The sequence below is a fragment of the Doryrhamphus excisus genome, chromosome 7 (assembly GCF_030265055.1).
Source record: "Doryrhamphus excisus isolate RoL2022-K1 chromosome 7, RoL_Dexc_1.0, whole genome shotgun sequence".
Taxonomy (NCBI): Eukaryota; Metazoa; Chordata; class Actinopteri; order Syngnathiformes; family Syngnathidae; genus Doryrhamphus; species Doryrhamphus excisus.
Window position 1 is genome coordinate 3,243,731 of NC_080472.1, and position 27,962 is coordinate 3,271,692.

The 27,962-nt window shown below is 37.6% G+C and overlaps 2 protein-coding genes across 2 annotated transcripts; one reads left to right on the forward strand and one right to left on the reverse strand.

The window, feature by feature from the left end:
* Positions 1 to 1,133: 1,133 nt before the first annotated feature.
* On the reverse strand, positions 1,134 to 12,073 carry arfgap2 (ADP-ribosylation factor GTPase activating protein 2). The gene is made up of 16 exons (XM_058077637.1): positions 11,923 to 12,073; positions 10,055 to 10,173; positions 9,884 to 9,956; positions 9,598 to 9,729; positions 9,222 to 9,302; positions 7,792 to 7,897; positions 7,516 to 7,572; positions 5,779 to 5,831; positions 5,541 to 5,677; positions 5,329 to 5,460; positions 3,269 to 3,397; positions 3,027 to 3,179; positions 2,812 to 2,938; positions 2,035 to 2,122; positions 1,820 to 1,944; positions 1,134 to 1,743 (listed from the first exon to the last, which is right to left on the reverse strand). The coding sequence occupies exons 1-16, from the start codon at positions 11,992 to 11,994 to the stop codon at positions 1,723 to 1,725; spliced, it is 1,605 nt and encodes a 534-aa protein (XP_057933620.1). The 5' UTR covers positions 11,995 to 12,073; the 3' UTR covers positions 1,134 to 1,722.
* A 1,960-nt stretch (positions 12,074 to 14,033) lies between these two features.
* LOC131132337 (uncharacterized) lies at positions 14,034 to 27,026 on the forward strand. Its single transcript, XM_058077875.1, has 13 exons — positions 14,034 to 14,156; positions 15,403 to 15,599; positions 15,665 to 15,802; positions 17,159 to 17,276; positions 17,412 to 17,598; positions 19,247 to 19,388; positions 19,478 to 19,633; positions 19,703 to 19,758; positions 21,143 to 21,318; positions 21,412 to 21,812; positions 23,085 to 23,181; positions 24,934 to 25,240; positions 26,432 to 27,026. Exons 1-13 carry the CDS (start codon positions 14,034 to 14,036, stop codon positions 26,608 to 26,610), a joined length of 2,277 nt encoding a protein of 758 aa, XP_057933858.1. The 3' UTR covers positions 26,611 to 27,026.
* Positions 27,027 to 27,962: the final 936 nt, after the last annotated feature.

Here is a 27,962-nt window from a genome sequence, read left to right on the forward strand (position 1 = left end):
GCACAAAGAGTACAAGACATGTAATCTGTCATTATTTAATAAATTATTAATGTAAATAAATATTTTTAAATAGTTAAAAATGTTTTATATATATATTACGTATATTTCTACAAATATAATTTAGATAAATTATGTGTACATTATTTTATATAATTATTATATTAATTATAAGTATATTGTAGTATTTGGGTGATTTACAATATAATCCAAGTTAATATAAAACAGATAAAACAGAGGACATAATAATCATATGTTTATGATTGGTCATCATTTTGACAAACGACTGCAGTATCTCAAGTATAAACATCGATTTTAGACCATGAAGAGCTGGTATCAGAAGTATCGATCCACATACCGCTATTAAATAGCCACATCACCGGAAGGTGATACTTTCACAATAAAGTATCAGAACTTAGTGAATTATTTGCTTCTTTTTCTTGTTATATTCACGAGAAACCTATATTAACAGAACGTCAAAAGGAGTTAGTCTATATTAACCAAGCTACAGCGACATTGTCGTGTTTATGTTATAATATTTACCTGGCGGGACTAACACGACGCCTAGCTAGCCGCTCGTGTTAGCATTACTTATGGAAGAGTGGATACCTAGCTCTCAATTTCCATACAAAGACTTAATAAGATGATCGTTTTTAGTGTTTTTTTACCTTAGGAGTGGAACACACGTCTTGTGCTGGAACACACAGCCACCCCAAGGAGATTGTAAGTGTTGTCGCTGTATCTTAATAGTTTAATTTGTTGGGAATTGATTGGTCATTTCCTGGAGAGCGGGTTCACGGATGACGTCAGAAAATGCGACTGTAGGAGGGCGGTTGGCGGTCTTTTCTGTTGGCTGTGTTGTGTTCAATAAACGGATACGTTTATACGTAATACGTTCTCTCAAGTTCCTGAGTTTTTGTCCAAAAAGAGCGACTCTATTGATTGAAACCTTGTGACTTATTTGATGAAGGCAAGATATGAATTTTGTGAGACCATAAAGTTTGCCCTATTCGCCCTACACTTCGCCGGCTTCATTACTGCTAAATGCTCATGTGAAATCAATGCGCCGAGGAAAGAAGTTCCGGTAATGTTTTATAATGAATTATGTGATGGTTCATGTAAAGAAAGAGAGGAGATGAAGATATCAGACTTTTAATCATACATTATATCCTGACAGAAATATACAATTCCAAGATGACAAATAGTGAGAGAGTTGGCTGCTGGTGGTTTGATGTCAAAATGACAAAACACTTGATGAGCAGCAGCGACACCAACACTGAATGAAAACTTTTCAGTTTCCTGCAAACAGAGGCTAAAAATATACGGCTGCACGTCTTTTTTAATATCTCAACAACAACAAAAAAAAAATACCAACATAGTATTTGATAACAGTATCCATGTGTAAGGGAAGAAAATATATAGAATTAACTCTGCATCTTTTTGAAAATCTACGACCAAAAAGAAGGTTCAAGTGTGGCTTTTTGAAACACGACAATGTCACATGTTTTGCTTTATGAAAATAAAAACTCATAAATGTGGAGAGAGCAAAAATGCCGACTCCTGAAAATAACGGTCTCTAAAAAGGTGGGGGAGGAGTGAGAAGGAAGATTTTCTTTCCTCATGCAAAACCTTGGGCTTCCCTCGTCTCAGCTTCACATCCCCGCCCACAAGCAAGGGAGCTGCTGGTTTGGAGGCTTCATTCATTTCCTCTTGCCTCAACGCTGCTCAGTAGGAGCCGTAGCGATCCTGAGACCACAAACGCACCGTTGATGAAGGTTAACCCCCGCGTTCATCCCTCCTCTACGATGTTCAACAACCGTACCTGGATGCTATTCATGACACCGTTGGCGAGGACGGCCATCTTGCCTGCGACGGTCTTCACCCCTTGTTTGAACTGGGTGATGTCCGGACCGGCAGGAAGCACGCTGTCAAAGCCCGATCCCCGCCCTCAAGACAAACAGGAATACGAGACATGATCATCCGTTGCTTTTTTTTCCCCCCGACACGTTGAACACGCACGGAAACACACGTGGGTACCTTTATGGTCACTGCCGTCTCCAAACAGGTCAGCTGAGCTGATGGACGTGCTTCCAGACATGCTCTCCAGTCTGGTCTTTGCCTCATACTGAAGAACAAATCACACTTTTATAATTCATCAACCATCATTCATCACCATTTGCAGCTAATATGCACATTTTTATGGTATTTTACAAACAGAATACTGGACACGAAATGTATGTATTAACAGCTTCAAATCAACCTAAAAGACAGCAGACATGAAGACAGCTGGGATAGGCTCCAGCACCCCCGCGACCCTCGTGAGGAAAAGCGGTAGAAAATGAATGAATGAATGTCTGAGAATCCATTTACCTAACATTGGTCTCTTTAATAGCGCAGCATTTCCATCACACTTGAACCGCATCATTATAGGCAATGTGGGGTTGTGTTCAAAGACACCACGTTATTCACATGCTTTAAGTACGCTTGAATCAGTGTGGCCACCGAGTTACGAATGTTACGAATATCCCATGGCGGATAATATCCATCCATCTTATATACCGCTTATCCTCATGAGGGCCGCGAGCGTGCTGGAGCCTATCCCAGACAAACAACCATTCACACTCACATTCATAGTTATGGACAATTAACCTAGCGTGTTTTTGGAACGTGGGAGGAAACCCACGCGTGCACGGGGAGAACATGCAACCTCCACACAGAGGGTGGAATTGAACTCAGGTCTCCTAGCTGTGAGGCCGGCGTGCTAACCACACAAAGCTGTTGTTACCGGACTGAAAGAAAAGATGCAGGTCCCACCTCAGCGTTGCTCTCGCGGCCAAAGAACATGTCGGAAGAGATGGCCTTGGCGTTGGCAAACTTCTGCCTGGCTTCGCTTGACTCGGACGCTGGAGAAGACACCTCAGCTTTTCTTCTGCTGGGAAGCCTTGATGAGATACAAACTTCAGTTAGAACTTAAGTTCTTGTTTCGGATGAAAGAAAAAAAAAAAAAAAACAAGAAATTTGGCGAATACCTCTCCCCTAAAGGTTGGATACTAGAGATGGTGACCTCCTCTTTAGGTTCCTCTTTCTCCAGAGCCCAGGACGCGGTGAAAGAGGCAGTCCCTCCCTCTGTGTCCCAGCGGGATCCAAAAGTGTCCCCCACGGTGAAGGGGTTGTCCTTATATCTGTAAAGCCAAATGCGGGTTAGTGAGGAAGCGTGGATGCTGTCAAACAAGAAGCCCTCTGAGGATGGATGGATGGATGGAGGATGTACTTTGGGGGTCCGGAGGTGAAGCCTGGTTCGTCAAACATGTCCAGTTTGGACCTGGATGAGGTCTTGGCTCCCACTGGGGTTTCCTGCTCAATCACCTGCATCTCGGACATCACGGAATGTGACACAGCACTGAAACGCAACACAGACACAACTCTTTGTCAATTAACTCATCGATCAAATCCGTCTGTTATGAGGCTAGTCCACTTTCAGTATTATTGTCTTCATTGGAAAATAACCTCCCATACAGAAGGATATGGAATCTAGAATATAGAATATTAAAAATTGTACAGGGCCCCATGATTTATGTGTTATCGCAATCTGCCACAAAAAACACAATCTAGTGATAAAAGCAGAATCCTCGACATCATGTGAGGAGAAGGAACGTTTGGGTGGGGAAGTATTTCCCTGGCGGACCGCTCCATAATGTCAAATGTCATCACTGACACTAACACAGGGGTGGGCAAACTTTTTGACTCGCGGGCCGCATTGATTTAACAAAATTGATGAGGGGGCCATATTACATATTTTATATTATTATTACATTATTATATATTTGTGTCGTGCAATCTGCTACATGTGCTTGTGTCCCTTTTTTTTCAGGAGCACTTTGTAAACAACAGAACACATCAAATAACCAAATTGATAAAACACCTACTTATACCATCAAAAGGTCGTACCATGATGCCAGGTTGTATGTTAAGTTTCAATTAAATAATTTCGAAAGACCGGATGGGCCGTATTCAATCATTTGGCGGGCCGGATGTGGCCCCTGGGCCGCAGTTTGCCCACCCCTGCACTAACCCGCCCCCCCACTGCCCGAGCGACGACCTGAAACCAGCTAAAGTTAGGAGGAAAAAAACTCCTCTTACAGAGCATGAACGGGTTAGCTTAGTTTAGCAGAGCATGCTAGTGCAATGTAGGCTGTATGAGTGTGTTTTAATGCACGTTAAATGGGACTTATTATGCTTTGTCCACTTTTATGACCTATAAATGTAGTTGTATTCTTGTGTTAAACCATGCCAAAGATTCAAAAAATAAGGTTTTACGCGTTTGGAAGTGAGATCTGAAAGAAGTGAATGCTCGGTTTAAAAAGGCGTGGTAAAAAAACGTTCTTTTGTGATGTCACAAAGGGGCGGACTTCCTTATATGGTTCATAGTTGGGAAGCACTTTGGGCGTGTGACCAATCACAGCGGAGTGGACGGAATAAATAAAATCAGACCGTTTTAGCAGGAAGCACAAATAAAAAAAAAAATAAAGCTAGGTGCAGATTCTGCAAAATCTTATTTTTGTGTATTATTGTTATTGTGTGTAGCTGCTCTACAGGATAACAACTCAATACAAAGGGTCAAAAAATGTCCATAACAGATCCCCTTTAACTCATTCTCTAGCAAATACAGTAAACCTCGGATATATCGGATTCAATTGTTCCCACTGGTTTTGTCCGATATAAGCAAAATCCGTTATATGTGTATACCACAAAATGTCCGTTTTACGCATATATGGGATTTATATCCGGTATATGCGTAAATGGGATTTTATCCGTTATAAAAAGGCACTTCCTTGACTATGTTTCCAATGTACCTGGACGCGCAGGCAACGCTGCAAACGCTGCAAATGACGTCGTATAGCGGCCTGTCACGATTCGGCGAATCGGAGCGCCACGATGCGGCCATCCGATATATGCCAGGGAAATTTCATGGAAATGCATTGGAACGGGACTGGAGATTTTGTCCGAAATAGGCGAAATCCGTTATAAAAAATCCGATATATGCAATGAATTTTTATTGGAAATGCATTACAGAAAAATCGGTTCTTTTTTATCTGTCCGTTGTGAGCGAATTTCCGATATATCCGAGGTTTACTGTATGTATTGTCTAGAACTGATGGATTTCCATTGAGAACAATTGCCTCAGTTTTCCGACATTTTGTGACCTTTTGGAATGATTTCATAACGACTGTGCGTGTATCGTGATATTGCTATCACTGGCAATATATGATTGTAATATTTGATGATGGAGTTGCGCAAGACGTCAAAGGCCAAACATTGATGTGATGTCACCTCCTGTTCCCGAAGCCCATGCCCAGTCTCTCGGCCTGCTCCCTTTTCTTGCCCTCCAGGTTCTTCAGCTTCTTCTCCTCCAGCTTCCTGTCGATCTCCAGCTCTTTGTAGGCCAAACGCATGGAGGCCACACTGCCGAGACCAACACAAGGTTCCACGATGCAGCAGTCGTAACCACAAGGATGTGAGAAGGAATGAATTTCTATACTGACATGGATTCTTCTGCTTGTTTCTTTGCCTCGGCGGCCTGTTCCTCGCGTAGCTTCTCTGCAACTTGGGCTTGTTTCTCCACTTCGGTAAAATTATTACTGCTCACCTTCTGTGCCCCGAGACCTTTCTTTGCGCCCAGCTGCATTGTGGGGAAATAGCATGGACGGTGTGTATCCAGTTATTTCACGGCAATGACGGCAGCTCTGGTGAAATGGATAAATAAATAAATAAATCCCTTACCCCTTTTTTGGCAGCCATTGGCTTCTTCTTCCCAATAATGGAAGGCTTAACATCTGGAACATAAATTGCATCCATGACAGTAAATATGAGCAAGTTTAAGTACACACACCACTCGCAGCGCGGCTTGCCCTTTTCAGGAATGTACGCTGTGTGAAAACGAGTAAAAAGACAATTGACAAATACTGTCGCTGACACTGATGTGCCGACGAGCTATTCATCTTTAAACATGCCAAGCTGACAGCTATGAGCAAAAGGAGCGGTTCTCATTCGTCCCGGTGCGGCTGCACATGAAACCCTAGCAGCGAAATAGTCAAGATACCAGGATGTGAGCACGATGACAATGACTGACGCAGACACACAATACTGATTAATACTCGTGGCCGACCGACGACGCTGATGTTTTTGCCAATAAGCAGAGAAGTGGATGAGGATGTATTATATGCGAGTACCTACAATAATAATTTATTGACTTAGTCATGGGCCAGTTACCACGGTCATACCATTCCTGCGGTATAAGAGAAAGTGGGACTCCAGTGTGGAAATATGTAGAAATACTAACACATCCTGTGTTTTTTTCCTTGTACAGTAAACCTCGGATATATCGGATTCAATTGTTCCCACTGGTTTTGTCCGATATAAGCGAAATCCGTTATATGCGTATACCGGAAAATGTCCGTTTTACGCATATATGGGATTTATATCCGGTATATGCGTAAATGGGATTTTATCCGTTATAAAAAGGCACTTCCTTGACTATGTTTCCAATGTACCTGGACGCGCAGGCAACGCTGCAAACGCCGCAAATGACGTCGTATAGCGGCCATGTCACGATTCGGCGAATCGGAGCGCCACGATGTGGCCATCCGATATATATGCGAGGGAAATTTAATGGAAATGCATTGGAACGGGACTGGAGATTTTGTCCGAAATAGGCGAAATCCGTTATAAAAAATCCGACATATGAAATGATTTTTTATTGGAAATACATTACAGAAAAATCGGTTCTTTTTTATCTGTCCGTTGTGAGCGAATTTCCGATATATCCGAGGTTTACTGTACTAACACATCCTGTGTTTTTTCCTTGTAGTCAGAACTGGGCTTTTAATGTGAAACCGCAGGCACGGGCTGTATTGCCAAGTCGGGCGTAGCTAACACTCGCTTCATTGTTAGCATGGTCGCCAAATGTGGAGACGTGATATTCAGAATGAGACAGGAGTCGTGAGTAGTGGTATAAATCGTTCAATTTCCACTGAAAAACAACCAACAACCACTAAAGTCTCAGTTGCTAACAATAGTCACATGACTGGGAAACAGAAGGTTGCGGAAAAGTGTGACCTGCACATTTGCCACAAAGGCATAATGTAACATTTGTTGAAAACATCTTGAGTGTTGATTTGACTTCTTCTCAATGGAGATATTTAAAAATAACATTTTAATACAGTGAAACGGTGATGTTTCCGTCCCAGGTTATATTGTTAACAGTCTGAACGTCCCATGCAGCCCAAAAGCGCCTAGCCTGACTAAACCGTGACGAAAGCTTCACTGCTATGTTATTAAACTGACTGACAGAGTGTAAATTAAAGCTGTTTGCGTAGCTTTACAAGCTCGGAGAAAGGGTGTGTGTCTGCGACAACAAAAAAAATGTACACACGTCAAAGACGAGGGAGCTCAAGAGACGACAAGCACGGACTTAATGATTGGGATGTGCATGAGCGAGATCGGAGGTAATGGGCTCACCCATGGAGGCTTTGGGTGACGTGCTCAGACCACAGATGCTCGGTCCGTCTTCTGGCTCTGTGGAGAGTAAGGGTTAATGAAACAAATGAAAACTATGAATGTGAAAAATAGTAGTCATTTATTTCTACAACGTATAAACATGCGAATAGCAGTAGGTGATATAAATGTAGTGTGTTGTGTGCTGGGTGGAAAGGTGCACAATGTCTAAAAGGATGTATTAAGTGCCACTGTATTAAGCTTGTGACAGAGTCGTGTGTGTGTGTGTGTTCAACTAACGGTTGTCCTCTTGGGTTTTGGCCACGGTGTTCCTCAGCTGTGCGCCGACAGGGCTTCCATTCTGCTCAGGCTCTGAGGCTGGTGTCATGCTCCAGTCATTAGCGGACTGAAAACACACATTGCACAAATGACCCTGTAAAGTCTGAGCCATTCAAATAATGACAGTATTACCCTATTTGGGTGAAACACAGCTTCAGCCATAAAACAACCACAACAAAAACAGAGGGTTCATTACGTTATAGTGACATATTAGCAGGGGCGTTACTAGGTTCTGAGGACGGGGGGGGAAGCTTAGCCCCCTGGAGATGGTGTCTGTTATATGGGAGCCAGGCAACGACATTTCGTTGGCAATTTCACTACTGTGTTTTTGTGCAATGACAATAAAGGAAGTCTATCTATCTATCTATGCACAGGATATGATTGAATGTAGGAGAAAAAAAAATCAAAATATCCCCCCAAAAAAAACAAAATAACGAACAAGAACCGGGATATAATGTCCCACTTTTGGACCGATTTAGTCGCGATACTCAATTGTTTTAGGCCATCAATAAATTTAGTACACACCATCTACACTGCAAAACTGCTGCTCAAGCTCTGCAACCATTTAATTGATCATATATATATATATATATATATATATATATATATATATATATATATATATATATATATATATATATATATATATATATAAAATAAAAATTAATAAAATATATGTATATTAGGAAAGCAGGAAGTGAACAAATGTAACAGTTACTGATATATGCATACTTCTCTGCTTATTGGCAAAAACGCCAAATGAATTACTAATATATATATATATATATATATATATATCAGTAACTGTTACATTTGTTCACTTCCTGCTTTCCTAATATACATATATTTTATTAATTTTTATTTTTTTAAATTAATTTTTATAAATTTTTTATAACTCAGTTTTTATAACTTTAGTTTTTTTTGTAAAAAATAATCTAATAATAATAATCTATAATAATCTATATCTATAATCTATCTATAATCTATAAATATATATCAATAAAAAATATCAAATTATTTAGGGGGGCTTAAGAAGATTTTCGGGGGACTGAAGCCCCCCTAAAACAGGCCTAATGAGGCCACTGTATATTAGTAATTCATATCAAATATAACTGACAATGCTTCCTCACTCAGTGGTAGATTCATGCACGTGATAAAGACGTGCCAATTAATGCGATGACTAGCCCTGCTGGGTGATGAACGATAAGACGTGCTGACGAGGCTTGCTATGGTGGGGACAGGGACATTGAGGAGGACGCGAGTACTCAAGTACAATAGGAGCGTTTCTTTTTAATGTAAAATTGAAAGAATTTCCATTTATGGATGAGATTGCATGAAAGACGGACGCTCGTATTCATAATCGATTCATGCTACAGTCATCTTGCTAATACCTGTGTGTGCTCTGCAAAAAAGTCGGTCTCCTTCTTCTCCGGAGCTGCTGGAGTGCTTCCGCCTGAAGAGTCAATCCACAGCTAAAAAGGAAAGACGACAAACTGACGCGATGGCCACTGTGGTATAACATTAACAACATATTGACAGCCGGGTATCACCCATTGATGTCATCAGTGCGCACCCAGTGGACTCTGAACATAACATCCTAAAATGGCCTGATAATGTTGCTTATGCACTGATAATCCCTTGAGGGGATTTAGCGATGTATCTCTTCAACCTCTGATACAGAAAAGACCCAAGTCAGATCTTTAATGACGACTGTGAGGATACTAAATAGGACATCTCCCCAAATGTTTATGATGGAACTATACTCACATCTGTTCCATACTTGGACAAAGCAGCGTTCGCAAGCTGACGGATCTTCTCCCTGTACATTTGTGCTGCACGACTGTTATACTTGGCATTGGTGTCATTTGTGGAGCAGCCATGTTGGCGGAAAAATGCAGTCTTCAAACAGGAAGAGAAGGGGAGTTATTTCAAGCATGTAAAGCACAGACAAAATGGTACTGGTCTAGACATATATATATTTTTTTAAAACACTGACAAAAGTGATCATTTTGGCAAGATTTTTGTTTTACTTGTCAGTCCAGTGTTGACTTACCGCATTGGCATTGCCCCCCACCTGCATACATCGAAGCTGAAACCAGTTCCAGTTGGAATCAAGCTCAGTGGATCTGAGGACAACACAAATAGAGATGTGGAGAATGTCCTGTGTGGTACTGTGGTCACTGCTGGAGCCCACACCACGCCACAGCCATGACCGGTTTCCTACCTGATGAAGCTAAGGTGGACTCCGAGGGAGCGGTGGATACCGGAACAGTCAATGCACAAGAAGACGCCGTAGGGAATACTCGCCCAACTGGGGTTTTTGGCTGCGCAGTCGAAACATGCCTGTGCACCAACAAAATGCGTATGAGAAGTAAAGCTGAAATACTGCAATGTTAGTTACACTCGTGTAGGAGTACAAGGACCTTATTGCAACAATATTGAAACTCCTTTTTAAAGAACTACATTTTGAGGAATACTTATTCCAGTCAGGGCTGCGCGGCGGACGAGTGGTACATGCTGTAGCACCACACACACACAAGCGCCTGACAGTTGGACAACACATACTTCTCAACATCACATATAACGACTCGCTACATTGTCGTTATTGTTGATTTTACTACATATGAGCCGGTAATAAACTCCTATGTACAGCCAAGTACGATATTGTGAATATCTGACTGTTTGATAACTTCGCTAATGCTCTTTTGGCTACGTTTGCGGACCATAAGCTGATAACATGAAAGCACAGACATGGCAAATGGATGGGATGAAATCCGCAGGCCGCATCCCATTTCACAATACATGAATATTAAATGGAACAAATGCTTACCTTTAGTACAACCGCCATATGCCTCAAATTTTAAGACTGCACTTTAAGCTATTTGCTTGAGGGTTTACCATTTGGATAAATAAACACGATTGCATGAGAAAGCATGACCCATGTTGTCGTTTCAACATCCACTGCTCTATTCAGATGTTTTTAAAGGCACTAAATAAATTACAGTTGCGGTCTAAAGTTTATATACATACTACATTTTGGGCCTATAATCATTTTTTTTTTATTTCAACATTCCAGATTTTCCCCTTACATATGTGTCACTTTTACATGCTTTTTGATGTTATTTTAATGCTGGTGAGTTTGAGTGAACTGCTCACATTTATTCACGTCGAACAAATCATTTTTATTCAGTTGAAATTTTCATGTACGTCCTCTTCTTGTATACCACACTTATATATATTTTTCGTTTTAAAAAAATGAATTATTTCTGTATTTGCCGTATTCATAAGCATTTTAAGCTTAGTTAAAAATGTGAGGTTTAGTTTTAGTCTGAAATTTGCTTGTTGTCAGTCAAACCTGAGCGTGTTCAGACTCGTTTTAATTCTGAGAAACAGCTTCATAAGCCACCATTTTGAAGCTTTTTTGGTTGTTTCTGATGTTTCCCCCCCTTAGGAGGAACTAGTTTGTCTTACCTTGTTTTCAGACGTCTCTATTTGTATGATTGACACATGCGAGAACAGCGTTTTCGCATTTGGAATTTTCACTCTGTGACAAGACCAACCGGATGTGACGTCACGCACACTCAGCAATGTATTCAATTAAAACTAAAGTTCAAAGAATTGCCATGTTTTTGTGTTAAGACACAGTTTGGTGTTCAATAAGATAATATTTTGACATATTTATTCTGACACATAAAAACGAGACACTAGACTGACATTCGTTTATGACAAAAGATATATGAACATCATTCAAACCTCCTGGTGTTAATGTTAGTGACAAATGGCTGGCAATAGCGTCAAGCTGGTCGACATCAAAGAAGGAACGTAACTGTGATGTTTAAAAGTGGGATCCTAAAAGGAGTAACGTAATTCTGCTCTACCAAGAACATATGTGATAGGCTTCCCCGGTAAAAGACAAATCGTATACGTGGCCTTTACGTTTGCTGCTTTACCGGCTGCTAGCAGCTGTTAGCCACAGCTAGCTGTTTCACCGGAGACTTGGGCCTCGCTTTCAGACGAAGCCGATCAACTACTACGGGCAAATTCCACATCAAAAGTATATTACACAACAACAAACGTGTCGTATACATTTACCTTGTTTGTAGGAATGGACCTCAGTCTTTTGAAAATAGTAAGAATTTCAGTCTTGTTTGGTTCGGCGGCCATCTTGCCACTGTGACAGTTTCCACACGATGACGTCACTACGGAAAGTCAAATGGCCCAAACTAGACAAGGTCCTTACATCGGGAGCAACCACCATTACATTACGATTTAAAGCTGATATTTCTGTAGCCGAATGATCAAGTTGCCTGAATCACATAGTTCTTAATCGGTAATGTTGTAAAGAGGATGAGCCCATTAAGCAAAAAAAAAAATCAACAAATTTGATGGGCTTATTTTTTACTTCCCAAAAATAACCCAAATATTCGATGACTATGTGACACATTTCATTAAATATAATATGTACGGCATATAATTAGCTATCGTATTTTGCCCTGCTGTTGTAATATTTTCCAAAATTTTAACATTCAGGAAAAATAAATACAACTTCCGGTCCTCTCAGGAGCACTCGGACAAAAAACATCCGCCAAACACGTCCTGTTTTACTGTAAATAACACAATTATTACTACATAGATTCTGTAATATTTCCCATTTTAGCATTAATTCAAAAAATAAATTCACTAATTGTGCCCTTTATTTTTTAAGCTCTAATTCTCAAATGTTGGCAGGTGTGCTCCAGTCATATTTGTATTGGAAATAGAAGGTATGATATTGGCAAGGAACAAAAATATTAATATCCAAAATCGCTACTCCAGTCAGCGGTACTACTCAAGCAAAGCAACTTTACACTTGGTTGACCTTGTTCCCTTGCAGATGCAAGTACTGCACAGTAGAGCCTTTAATAGGATTAGAAAGCAAGGTGGCGTCAAAGTGGCGTCTGCGAGTATTCGAAAGGCTGTCAAGAAAACAGGGAAATGGGAACTGATGCCAGTCTATTTCCTGTTTAATGCAAAGGTGCCCTTGAGCAAGGCACCAAACCCCTGGGCTCCGCCAGAAACCACGCCCCCCCCCCCGCCCCCCCAAAAAAAATCATCTGTGTCATGGTATTTGCGGCGTCAAAATAACAATCATGCATTAATTTTCTACTGCTTATCCTCATGAAACTCGCAGCGATGCTGGAGCCTATCCCAGCTGTCTTAGGGCGAGAGGCGGGGTACACCCTGGACTGGTGGCCAGCCAATCACAGGGCATATATAGACAAACAACCATTCACACTCACATTCATACCTATGGACAATTTGGAGTGGCTAATTAACCTAGCATGTTTTTTGGAATGTGGGAGGAAACCGGAGTACCCGGAGAAAACCCACGCATGCACGGGGAGAACATGCAAACTCTACACAGAAATGGCGCGAGGGTGGAATCGAACCCGGGTCTCCTAGCTGTGTGGCCTGCACTCTAACCACTCGTCCTCATCGGAAATCACAGAAATCAAAATACAAGTACCAATATGAGACTAAAAACAGCGTTTTTTCCAAGATCCCTCCCTTATACATTTCTTACCTTTTCAGTGTTAAGTTGCTGTGTGATGATTTTATCATTCTTTCTTCAATGACATAGTCAGAGTGTTTATATTGAATAATGATATTATATATATATATACACCAATCCCTAACATAGGCTACTGTTGTAGCCGTAACCCACGCCAAGCTAAAACTCAACTCTGAACCCCCGACGTCACTTCCTGTTGACACACACAGCAAAATAAATTAGCATGAGTCTTATTTTCTCTTGTTATGTCTACTATGTTGGGTAATAGATGTGTACATGTGACTATAGGGGTGCTAATTCATGTTTAGAGCACTTTAATAATGTTAAGAACTGTATTTAAACAAGGGACAACTAAATAAATAAACACAAACAAAAAAATGTAAACAATAATCCTTGAATTTGCTTAATGGCGAATGTGAAGCAAAGACCTCCGGAATAAATAATATCATTTTTGTTCAGTTCACTGTGACCCCAAGATGATTTCACGAAGTACGGTTTGGAGAGAAAACCAATAAAGGTTAAAAAAAAAAGTGCCATTTCTGTGGATATCAGGTTGAACCTGTCGGGTGGACTCCCGAAGGAAACGCCTTTCTGGGCTCCGATTGAAACCGACTCAACAAGCTTTTTCTTTGAACAGATTCTCTTCGCCATCATGGCAGCAGGCGCCATCCTCCTGCTACTCTTTGCAGTTCTGGGAGCAGGCTCAGCTGAAGACTTTTATGGGGATAGCATTAGTTTTATTCATCCGCACAAGGACCCCAATGGATATTTGAAGGTACAGTGCTAAAATTTAAATTATTATCTTTCCTCTGTACTGATTCCACATGCAGTTTTATTGGACTGGTTGCCAGCCAATCGCTAGATAAAGATGATATAAAAAAAAACACAGTAAAAATGTAATCTTACAATAAAGTCAAAATAATTTAAAAAAATTATAAAAAATAAATTTTTAAAAATATATATTTTTTCATAATATCATGAGAAACAAATAAAACAATAAAGTTGTATTTTTTGGAAAATTAAGCTGGGAAAACAGCTATAATATCACAGGAATAAAATCAAAATATTACAGGAATAAAGTCGTAATATTATGAGAAGAAAGCAGAACTATTTGGAAAATTATTTCAAAACAAAAGCAACAGCAAGAATAAAGAAACAGCAGAAATTTCACGAGAATAAATTAGAAATACTGAGAGAAAAAAATTGTCTTATAACGAGAAAAAAGTTAGGTTATGAGAATAAATTTGTAATATTATGAGGAAAAATAACGTCAAAAATATTTTTTTCACAAATAGATCTTTTATATATTTAAAAAAAACATTTTTCAAAGTCAAAATATTTTGAGAAATAAATCATGAAGTTGGAAAAATGGTGTGAATGAAAGTTATAATATTACAAGAATAAAATCACAATATTATGGCAGTCAAGTCATAATAAAAGTCCTAATATAATGAGTACAATAAGAATAAGAAATACGAAATCTGCAAATATTTGGCAAATTATTGAAAAAGCCTGGGGAGAAATGAAAAAAAAAAAAAACAGTAGAAAATTAGATAATCATGACAAAAAGTTGAAAAAAGTTATGCGAATAGAAGTTTTTAAAGTTTTTAATTTTAAAAACAAAAACTATTTTTTAAAGTCAATATTATCAAAAATAAAGTTGACATTTTTTGAAAATCAGACATTAAAACATTATATTATTACAAGAATAAAGGCCAAATATTATGACAATATAGTCATAATTACAAAAAGTTGTGGAACATTAAAAAAATAAATAAAATCAAGATATTAAAAAATAAGTTGTAATTGAATGAGAAAAAAAGTTGCAATCATACAAGAAAAATTATTTTTTAACGCTTCTTCAAACCCTGTAGTAGAAAATACAAAAAGAGAATTATACAACAAAGCACTGATAGCTCACATTAATACACCACAAGGACGTAGAACATCCAAAATTGCAAAATTTATATTTTTTTTTCACTTGTCCGAAATATTTTCTAACGCTTCTTCCAACCCCCCAGGTGGCCTTTCATCACCGACAGAACGGCAGGGATCATTGTGATCATCCATCAACGTACACGTGCACGGGATGTACCGGCTTGGTCAACGGCGGCGTCGTGCAAACAGACCAGGACACCTCAGGCCAGCAGCGATGGTGTCAGTCTGAGGGACGGACCGTGGCAAACGTATCCATGAACGCTTCCTACATTTCTCTCAGGTACATGACCAGGACAGGTTATGTTTCAAAGTAGAAGTAGTAGAAATAACAGTACTTCTTTTCAGTAACACGGGTTGTTGCTGGGCAACTAACAATGATACAAAAACAAACTGGACAAGCCACGCCCATTTGGATCTCCGGACTCGATCTGACACCGAAGGCCTGAACAATTGTCCCGTAACGACCACCGTGTCCTCTCTGAGGTAAAGACAATTATTATTATTATTATTATTATTATTATTATTATTATTATTATTATTATTATTATTATTATTATTATTATTATTATTATTATTATTATTATTATTCACATAAGCCCATGTAGCATGGCGTATATCACATCTGCTACAGTCTCTTCGGATGAGTGGGTGAAGGCGGGGCCACTAGCATACACACAGAGTGTAACATAGTCGAAATAAATTAGCGGATTGCGATACAGTATATGGTCATAAATGTTTTCATTGTATTTTTCTTACGCGTAAAGTGACAACTTGTAACAACCCTACTTGCTAGTCATAAATGCTAATATTATTTAGCCTGCATATTAGCATGGAAAAAAAAATATTCTAAAATAATATTTAAAAAATTTTCTCTTGTGATATTATGACTTTATTTCCATGGTTATGACTTTTCCTCAACCTAATTTCTAACAATTATTATTTGCTTTGTTTGTTTCTTATAATAAATGTTTTTTTTAATAAAAGTTCAACTCTATGCTACAAAAATTACATTATGGTATTTTTCTCCTAAAATAATTAGTTTATTGTTTAAAAACTGTAACGTGATTCTTGTCAAATAAAAGCTGTTATTTCTGCTATTTTTTAAATTTTATTTCAAAACTATTTTAATTTTCTTCTTGACGATTTTCTTCTCGTAATTATGACTTTATTCCCATATCTTTCATTTTTATTCTTGTAACATTATGACATTACTGCAAACTAAAGTTTCAAAAATGTAACTTCATTTATTTGGGTCGGTTTAAAATAATATCATGACTTTTTGTAATATTTAAAAAATACTGAATAAATATATTAATAAAATAATATATAATAAATAAAAAATACATATAATATATAATACATTTTTGTGAATTTCAGCTCTTCTTGTACATTTTCTTCTAATAATTATGACTTTATTCTCATAATATTTAGATTTTTGACTATTTTGAGTGGTAATTTGTGATTTCCGCAACTTAATTACGAGCAACCTAAGCTTCCAAAAATTACAGTATTGTTTTTTTTGGTTTCTCATAATATTATAACTTCAAAAATATAAAGTTCAACCTTACGCTTCTAAAACAATATTATTTTCCCTTCAGAATAATAAACTTTTTCTCATTCTCTTAATGTTTTGACCTTATTTTTTTAAAATGACTGCTGATTTTTCAAATTTTGTTGGGTTTTTTTTTGTTTTCTTGCTGATTTTTTTTTTATTTTGTTGGGTTTTTTTTTGTTTTTCTTGTTAAATTCTACTGTCATTTTTTTTTCAAATGCTTACATAATGTAGTAAGCAGGGCAATAAATGAACGATCTGTTCTGTTCTGATTCATCTTCATGCAGGAAGCCCCAGAACTGTTTTTCAGAGCTTCATCTTTTGGCTTATGATTCAGATGAAGATCACGTCAAGTGCCATTTAGCTGAACACGCCGCCGTTCATGCCAACATTACTCTGAATGAGGTCATTACTCAATATTATTTCATTGCTTAAAAATTGCCAAAATGAAAAAAAATCCTGGATACAGTATCCCATACCCGAGTATAAAGAATATGATGAATGCTAACCATCTCCACTGTTTGTCACGTGTCCACCCAGACCACCTGCACCCTCCACAAAACGGGAGAGGTGGGTGTCGGCGTCTACGTGTTTGAGGTGATGCTGGAGGACTTCCCTACCAAAAACGTGAATTTATCCTATGCAAATGGAACATCCACGTATCGGGACGCCCATAACGGAAGTTCACCACATCTGTGCAGCGTGGAAGTGCAGTTCCTATTAGAAAGTAAGTGGTATACGTATCATGGCGGTCTACAGCTCACAAAGAAGTGTGACAAAGAAGCCAATTCCCCGTCAGGAAGAACACCAGGAAAGACCCCAATCCTTAATCCTTTAGAACGTGGGGTCAAAGGACAAACAATACCCTCAAATTCTGACAAACCGAAGCAATGATGATGCAAGAAAGGCCGCCATCGGTCAGGATGTTGGGGTCAACACTTACTGTATATACTGTATGGAGGCTGCACGGTGACCGAGTGGTTAGCGCGCAGGCCTCACAGCTAGGATATAATATATATATATTTATATTGTATTTTATTATATTACATTATAATATTTAAATATAAAATATTCTTATATGTCTTAGACATATATGTATATATATAATTTAATATTATATTATATCATATTATATTATATTACATTATATTATATTACATTGTATTATATTTTTAAATATAAAATATTTGTATATTTTGTCTTAGACATATATGTACATATAATTTTATATTTGTATTATATTATATTATTTGAATATAAAATATTTTAATATTATATGCCTTCTACATATATATTATATTATATTACATTACATTATATTACATTATATTATATTACATTATAATATTTAAATATAAAATATTATATATTATATGTCTTAGACATATATGTATATATATAATTTAATATTATATTATATTACATTAGATTATATTACATTGTATTATATTTTTAAATATAAAATATTTGTATATTTTGTCTTAGACATATATGTATATATAATTTTATATTTGTATTATATTATATTATTTGAATATAAAATATTTGTATATTATATGCCTTCTACATATATATTATATTATATTACATTACATTATATTATATTACATTATAATATTTAAATATAAAATATTATATATTATATGTCTTAGACATATATGTATATATATAATTTAATATTATATTATATTACATTAGATTATATTACATTGTATTATATTTTTAAATATAAAATATTTGCATATTTTGTCTTAGACATATATGTATATATATAATTTTATATTTGTATTATATTATATTATTTGAATCTAAAATATTTGTATATTATATGTCTTCTACATATATTATATTATATAATGTTATATAAAAATATTTAAATATAAAATATATGTATATGATGTCTTTTACATATATGTATATATATAATTTTATATTTTTATTATATCATATTATATTGTATTATATAAAAATATTAAAATATAAAATATTTGTATATGATGTCTTCTACATATATATGTATATATATAATTTTTTATTTTTATTATATTGTATTATATTATATTGTATGATATGATATATTATATGAATATAAAATATTTGTATATTATATGTGTTATACAGGGCTGCACGGTAGTCGAGTGGTTAGCCTTACATAAGCCTTATAAGACCAGAGTTCAATTCTCTGTGTGGAGTTTGCATGCATCTATATGTGCCCTGTGATTGGCTGGCCACCAGTCCAGGGTAGACCCCGCCTCTCTCTCGCTCCAAGACAGCTGGGATAGGCTCCAGCACCCCCACGACCCTCATGAGGATAAGCATTGAAAGGAATGACTATCCCGTATGCTTCCATCATATTTTGTGTTTATATGTTCCAGTCGTCCCATCGTTGCCAGATTGTGAACTGGGTCACGTGCTGCCCAAGTTCTTGTACCCGACACCCAAACACGGTGCCGTGCTTCACGCCACAGTGGGCCATAAATTCCTGCTTCATGCCCAAGCGCAGGCCCACCACGCCACGTAGGTGTTTGTCGCCTTTACGTATCTCGCCAACCATAACATCGGGAACATATTGACATATCGACTTCCTGTTTCCTGTTGCTGTGAAGCATCACTGACTTCCAGGTGAGCGGCCCTCACAACATGACCAAGGAGTTCAGTGATGATCTACACGGAAAAGCCAAAGTGATGCTGAGCTGGACACCACAACACGCCCACGCGCATGGCGTCACGCCCGTCTGCTTCACTGCTGAGACAAATGAATCGTGAGTTTACAGTCGTATTATTCGCCATCCTTCCTGATGAAATGAAAGTATATCTCCTTTGTTTTCCAGCCAATCAGAGATGAGGTGTGTTGCCGTTGTGGTGAGCGAGCCGACCCCCTTCTCCGGTTTGTTGATCAACATTTATTAAACATTTATTATTTCATAAACCATTTATGGATCAGACCAACAGGAAAGCTGGCTTCTCATCTTAAAGTGGTTCATAAACTTTTTGGCCTAAATGAAATGTAAAAATGGCGACATGAGGAATAAAGAAATAGAAGTAGGGATGCCGATAATAATCGGCCTGATATCAGCATAAACAAACTATTCAAAAATAATTTTATATTTGCTATTTCGTGCTGTCTATTATTAGTCAAAACATATGCATAAGTAAGCTAATGTTCCATATTTTTGGCCTAAATGAAGCGTAAAAATGGCTACATGAGATATTGGCCCAATATCAGCATAAACAAATGATATAAAAATATTTTTTAAATTATTTTTAATAATAATTAATAATAATTATTTTTAATGTCAAATTTTTTGATGTATTTATTTATTTTTAAAATTTAAACAGCAATAATATAATATAATATATTACATTAATATTATAATATTAATATTATATTAATATAATATAGTATATTAATATAGTATATTATATATATACTATATATTATATTATATATATCATATATAATATATTATTATATATTATTTTATTACATTAATATGATAATATTAATATTATATTAATATATTATATTATATTATATCATATTAAAAATATTATATTAATATAATATTATATTATATTATATCATATTACAAATATTATATTATATATATCATATATAATATATTATTATATATTATTTTATTACATTAATATGATAATATTAATATTATATTATATTAATATAATATTATATTATATTATATCATATTACATTATATTATATTATACAAATAAAAGATAAAATACTAAATATACAAAAACATACAAAATATAAAATGATATATATACACATATATTTATACATATATATACATATATTTATGACATACTAGTATATAAATATTGTTTATTAAAATATTATATAATATGAAATATAAAATAATAAATTATATCATATATAATAACAATATAATATAAAAAATATTTTATATTTAAATATTTAAAAATATTTAACAAATATATTTTAAAAAAATGCGGTACAAAATGCTGCCACGAGGTGTCAGTAATGTTATTGTAATGTTCCGTGAAACACACAAGCACCAGACTTCGTCGTCAGAACAAAATTCACTCATCATGGCTGGGCGTGATAAACTATAGGGGTGTTATGTCATGTCTAGAGGTTTCTAATAATGTTCAAAAATATCTTGATTTCTAAATGGAATCGGATAATATTCCTACTTTGTGGAAATTCCCTCATCACGGTTGGGGTGTGGAAGCAGTTGACCATGAAAAAGGAGGGATTACTAACCGGCATCGTGTGTTCTTCCCAGGTAAAACGAGTGTGACGTGCACGGCGGACATGATGACGGTTGCCATCGAGAGATCCGCTTTGCCCGACGTGGACGTGCGGTATCTGTCGCTGATGGACCCATCCTGCTTGGTCACCTACAACGACACCCACATCATGGCTTCCATGCAGTTCAGCACCTGCGGCACAATGGTTGAGGTCACCACACTTTTCCTTTTTCTATGCTAACCCGACAGACAATATGGCGACCGCCGTGAATTCACATGGTGTTTTCTCCTTCCTAAAAAACAGGATGAAGAACACAACATCTACTTCAAGAATCAGATCCAAACCCTGCGTAATCCGGATCAAGTTGTACTCCGACGACAGACGGTGAAAGTCGGCTTCTCGTGCCAGTTCCCCAAAAGCGCCAGCATCTCGTCAAATTACAACGTCCAGAAGTCCAACTACGTTTTCAGCGACGCTGAACTGGACAGCTTCAGTTACTCTTTCGACGTGTACACCAACGCTAACTTCACCGACAAAGTGCAGCCGAGCGCCTATCCGGTGCAGGTCACCTTTCAACAATCCATTTTTATGGCCATCAAGGCTCAATCGCAGCTGGCAAACGTCACTTTCTTCGTGGAGTCATGCAAAGCCACGCCCGATGACAACCCTGACAACGCTCTCTTCTACGACTTGGTTAAGGACGGGTGAGTGTGAGTGTGAGTCCCAAACGGACTGTTTGCAACTGATCAATATTCATGCGCCAAAACCATATTGCAGTACCAATACCGCCAGTATGATGCGAAGTCGAATCGCTGGTTATTCTTCGTAGCCCCAACTTGTTCCACTTAGGGCCATATACTGGAAAATCAACCCATTTACATGCTAAGAAGTCATATATATTCCAAGAAAAAACTCAATTTCTGCATTGTGATATCGGTGAAATCCTATTAAAATTTTATTTTAATTCTAAATTTATTTTCAGAAAATTTTGTAATTTTTTCTACTATTATTAGGACTTTATTTTTGTAAAACGACAGCTTTTTTTTGCAATTCCCGCTGCTAATTCTGACTTTATTTTCATAATATTTTGACTTCAACTCGTAATATTATTATTTTTTCCCAACCGAAATTTTTTTTAAACTTTATTCTTTTGCTTCTCATAATATACTAATGTCTTTAAATTTTTTTAACAATTTTTAATTAGTTTTTTTTTTATCTATGCTACAATAATTATTTTTTTTCTTCTTAATATTTTGAATATTCTCATAAAATTTCTGCATTCCTCTTGCAAATATTCTTCTCATAACATTATGAGTTAATGTAGGGATGTCCGATATTGGCTTTTTTGCTGAAAACCGATATGCCGATATTGTCCAACTCTCAATTTCCGATACCGATATCAGCTGATATCGATATATGTAACATGACATACGTATCTCCTGTGGTGGAATCAACACATAAGTGTTGTATACTGCATTTTTTTAATATCAGTTTTCATGATCGGGAAAACATTTGATACCGATATCAACCGATATCGCATTTTTACATTGATATTTATCGGTACTGATAATTATCGGACATAATAAATACACTTGATTGACAATATTTGGATTTTATTCCTGTGATATTGTAACTTTTTGTACAAACTAATTTTCCCCCAAAATTTTTTCTTTTGTTTCTGATAATATCATTTAAAAGAAAAATATGTTTTTTTTAAATACTTTAAATCGATGCTACTAAAATGATTTTCCAAAAATGACTACTTAAATATTTGTTTTCTTTCTTTCTCGTAATTTTTAAGTTTTATCCTACTGTTTTTATTGTAGTATTCTTGTTAAGTTCTATTTTTAGAATGTGCTGCAGGCCAAATCATACACGTGGGCTGCAGGTGGTCACCGGGCCACATTTTGGGCACCCCTGTTTGGATGGCCTTCCTGGTGGTCTGACATGTTACGTCTATATTCTTTTTTTCCCAGATGTTTGAATGACGCTTCTCTAAAGGTCCGAGCCGTTGATGTAATGACGTACCACTTAGAGGTCTCGACCTTCAGTTTTGGTGGAAGCAATGATCAGGTAAGCCCACGTACGTACGTTCACTCAACAGAAGTACAGACACTCCACGTTACCCCCCTGGTGACTGTCACGATGTGGGCGTTACCCCCATGTGACTGTCACAATGCGGGCGTTAACCCCTTGTGGCTGTCACGATGCGGGCGTTACGTCGCCTTGCGACTGTCACGATGTGGGCGTTACCCCCTTGCGACTGTCACGATGCGGGCGTTACCCCCTTTGTGACTGTCACGATGCGGGCGTTACCTCCTCGTGACTGTCACGATGTGGGCGTTACCCCCAATGTGACTGCCACGGTTCGGGTGTTACTTCCATGTGACTGTCACGATGTGGGTGTTACTTCCATGTGACTGTCACGGTTCGGGCGTTACCTCCTCGTGACTGTCACGATGTGGATGTTACCCCCATGTGACTGTCACGATGCGGCCGTTACCCCCTTTGTGACTGTCACGATGTGGGCGTTACCTCCTCGTGACTGTCACGATGTGGGCGTTACCCCCATGTGACTGTCATGATGCGGCCGTTACCCACTTGTGACAGTCACGATGCGGCCGTTACTCCCCTTGTGACTGTCACAATGTGGCCGTTACCTCCTGTGTGACTGTCACGATGTGGGTGTTACTTCCATGTGACAGTCACAATGTGGGCGTTACCTCCCCTGTGACTGTCACGATGTGGGCGTTACCCCCATGTGACTGTCACGATGCGGCCGTTACCCACTTGTGACTGTCACGATGTGGGCGTTACCTCCTCGTGACTGTCACGATGTGGGCGTTACCCCCATGTGACTGTCACGATGCGGCCGTTACCCACTTGTGACTGTCACGATGCCGGCGTTACCTCCTCGTGACTGTCACGATGTGGGCGTTACCCCCAATGTGACTGTCACGATGTGGGCGTTACTTCCATGTGACTGTCACGATGTGGGTGTTACTTCCATGTGACTGTCACGGTTCGGGCGTTACCTCCTTGTGACTGTCACAATGTGGCCGTTACCCCCATGTGACTGTCATGATGCGGCCGTTACCCACTTGTGACTGTCACGATGCCGGCGTTACCTCCTCGTGACTGTCACGATGTGGGCGTTACCCCCAATGTGACTGTCACGATGTGGGCGTTACTTCCATGTGACTGTCACGATGTGGGCGTTACCCCCATGTGACTGTCACGGTTCGGGCGTTACCTCCTCGTGACTGTCACGATGTGGGCGTTACCCCCATGTGACTGTCATGATGCGGCCGTTACCCACTTGTGACAGTCACGATGCGGCCGTTACCCACTTGTGACTGTCACGATGTGGGCGTTACCCCCTTGCGACTGTCTCAATGTGGGCGTTACCCCCATGTGACTGTCACGGTTCGGGCGTTACCTCCTCGTGACTGTCACGATGTGGGCGTTACCCCCATGTGACTGTCATGATGCGGCCGTTACCCACTTGTGACAGTCACGATGAGGCCGTTACTCACTAGTGACTGTCACAATGTGGGCGTTACCCCCATGTGACTGCCACAATGTGGGCGTTACCTCCCCTGTGACTGTCACGATGTGGGTGTTACTTACATGTGACTGTCACAATGCGGGCGTTACCCCTTTGTGACTGTCAAGGTTCGGGCGTTACCTGCTTGCGGCTGTCTCGATGTGGGCGTTACCCCCTGCAATGTTGTAGAATAACCAAGACAGCGTACAAATGTTTGTTGTTGTTGAATGTAATCAATGAATGAATGAATGAATGAATGGAGTCACATGATCTTCCAGGTGTACTTCACCTGCAGCGTCCTGATGTGCGACATCAACAACCCCTTCTCCAGATGCGCCATGGGCTGCCAGAACGAGGCCTTCCGCAGACGCAGGCGGTCCGTGGCCTTACAGTCCTCCATGCGGTCCCTCACTCAGGGTCCGTTCCAGTTTGTCAGCGAGGCTCTTCCTGGCGCGTTTGCTCAGCGCAGGCCTGACGGCGTCAAGATGGCTGCTGATGCTCAGGAGACCCAGGATGGCCGTGGCTTGGAGGTCCCTGAGAGAGAGGACATCACCCTAATGACGAAGGGGGACGTGGCGGTGCCAGGTACCTACCTAGCCACATCGCCATGTTCATTGTTAAACCGTGTCAATAATGTCGAAATTATGAGTGGAAATTGGAAATGATGAGAAATATGAGATTTAAAAAACTGCAAATGTGCAGTTTTTTATCTCATAATTTGGACTTTTTGTCTCATCATTGCAACTTTTCATCAAATACTTTTTGTCTCATAAATATGACTTTATCTCATTACTATGACTTTTTCATCTCAAAATTATGACTTTTTTATTTTATGTCAACATTTCATCTCATATTTGTTTCTCATAAATTCAACTTTTTGTCCAATATTTGTGTTTTTCTTATCTCATTATTTTTTTAATCTCATAATTTAAACTTTTTATCTCATACTTTTGACTTTTTGTCTAATATTTATGTTTTTCTTATGTCATAATTATGACTTTTTTTAATCTCATAATGTTCACTTTTTATCTCATACTTTTGACTTTTTGTCTAATATTTATGTTTTTCTTAAGTCATAATTATGACTTTTTTATCTCATACTTTTGACTTTTTGTCTAATATTTATGTTTTTCTTATGTCATAATTATGACTTTTTTTAATCTCATAATGTTCACTTTTTATCTCATACTTTTGACTTTTTGTCTAATATTTATGTTTTTATTATGTCATAATTATGACTTTTTACCTCATAATGTTAACTTTTCAAGTCATATTTCTGACTTTTTATCTCATAACTGACTTTTTGTCTCATAATTATGACTTTTTATCTTATAATTGGAACTTTTTATCTCATACTTTTGACTTTTTGTCTAATATTTGTTTTTCTTATGTCATCATTATGACTTTTTAATCTCATAATGTTAACTTTTTATCTCATATTTTGACTTTTTGTCTAATATTTGTTTTTCTTATGTCATAATTATGACTTTTTAGCTCATAATGTTAACTTTTTAAGTCATATTTGTGACTTTTTATCTGATAACTGACTTTTTGTCTCATAATTATGACTTTTTGTCTCATAATTATGACATTTTATCTTAAAATTGGAACTTTTCATCTTTTACTTTTGACTCCCTCATTCATAAAAATGAATGAATCTCTTATTTATGACATAATGTTTTGAAGGCAACGATAGTAAATGATGTAAAAACGATCACGATGACCAACCCCCCCCCCCCCCACCGCATCATCTCACATCTGCGTTCTTCTTTCCAGTTTCCTGGCCAAGCGGCGGACGGATGAAGGCGATGCTGAGCAGCACCACGAGCACGGGGATCTTTGCTAGCGCGTGTTCAATGTCCGTGGTGGCCTTGGCCGTGGTCCTGGTCTACTACGCTCGCAAGAGCAAAGCCGAAGACCAGAAGCCGCTTCTGCGTTCCGAGTGGGAAAACTGAAAGCTGCCATGTACCTCAAAATGTACTTTAGTCTAACTTTACCTTTTACAAACTCATCCAGCGGGGCTATATTATTATTATTATTATTATTATTATTATTATTGCTTTTTATGAAATTGTGATGCCTGAAAGTTGATCAATGATTGTTGTCGCTGTTTCAATTTCATAAAACTCCTCATGTAACCGTGGCTAATGTGAGTCGGGTTATTGATGCACAAACACGTAAAATGACGCCAGAATCCATAGAAATATGATTATGTTATTATTTGACCGCACAAATTGTTTGGAACACCTTTTTCTCCTGCGCTGTTCAAGGTCAAATGTCAACACCGTCGCTCTAAAGCCCCGATTTCTTGTGTCCCTGTACTGCTTACTAACAAATATACATGAAGAAATCATCATAATAAATAAAGTCATATGCTTCAAAAAAGATGTTGACAATATTGCAATATTTTAGAATAACATCACGGGCAATGCTTTGAAGGTTTGTGTAAATGACATCTGGGTCATTAAAGCCGCACCTGTGCCCAAGCCGGACCGGTTTGACTGCATGTCAATCAATGTCAATGTCAATCATATGTGCTTTGGTAAAAGCAGAATTCCGTTGAGTCTGGTTTTACCAGTTTGGGCATACCGCAAAACACGTCAGCATTGGGAAAAAACACAGCTGGTCTAAAAATACCTGGTCATTCCAACCTAAAATAGCCACGCTCAAAATTATTCAAGGGGCTGCACGGTGTCAGAGTGGTTAGCGTGCAGGCCACACAGCTAGGAGACCCGAGTTCGATTCCAGCCATGCCATTTTCAAGCATAAAAATGGCAAAAAAAATACAAATTGGTTCCAAACCCGACTAAAATAAAAATAAAAATAAAAATAAAAATAAAAATAAAAATAAAAATAAAAATAAAAATAAAAATAAAAATAAAAATAAAAATAAAAATAAAAATAAAAATAAAAATAAAAATAAAAATAAAAATAAAAATAAAAATAAAAATAAAAATAAAAATAAATCGCATTCAGAAGATATTAATGATATGTAGCATTCTACACTGGTCACTAGGTGTCAGTAATGCCACACTGATGAGACAATAGCCACTACAGTACTAAGTACTGTACTCATTTCTTAGTAATATTATTCATAGTAACTACTTATATTATGTCTTAAATGGCTTATTTTCTCTTATTATGGCGACTACATTGGGTCATACGAGGGTGAAAGTGACTATAGGGGTGTTATTTAATTCTAGAGAGCTTTAATAATGTTAAAACGTACTTAAGGTTATATGTTTTCTACGCTCTAACTACAGAAATATTCCGTTCATAAATAAGGAATGCTACTTTATGGAAAATT

Coding starts and splice junctions, on each gene's coding strand:
- LOC131132337 (XM_058077875.1), top strand. CDS start 14,034: ATGGCAGCAGGCGCCATCCTCCTGCTACTCTTTGCAGTTCTGGGAGCA. Junction 19,389..19,477: donor GCGCAGGCCCACCACGCCAC/GTAGGTGTTTGT, acceptor GTTGCTGTGAAG/CATCACTGACTTCCAGGTGA. Junction 19,634..19,702: donor ACTGCTGAGACAAATGAATC/GTGAGTTTACAG, acceptor TTTGTTTTCCAG/CCAATCAGAGATGAGGTGTG.
- arfgap2 (XM_058077637.1), bottom strand. CDS start 11,994: ATGGCCGCCGAACCAAACAAGACTGAAATTCTTACTATTTTCAAAAGA. Junction 9,730..9,883: donor TGGGGGGCAATGCCAATGCG/GTAAGTCAACAC, acceptor TCCTGTTTGAAG/ACTGCATTTTTCCGCCAACA. Junction 1,744..1,819: donor GTGTCATGAATAGCATCCAG/GTACGGTTGTTG, acceptor TTGTGGTCTCAG/GATCGCTACGGCTCCTACTG.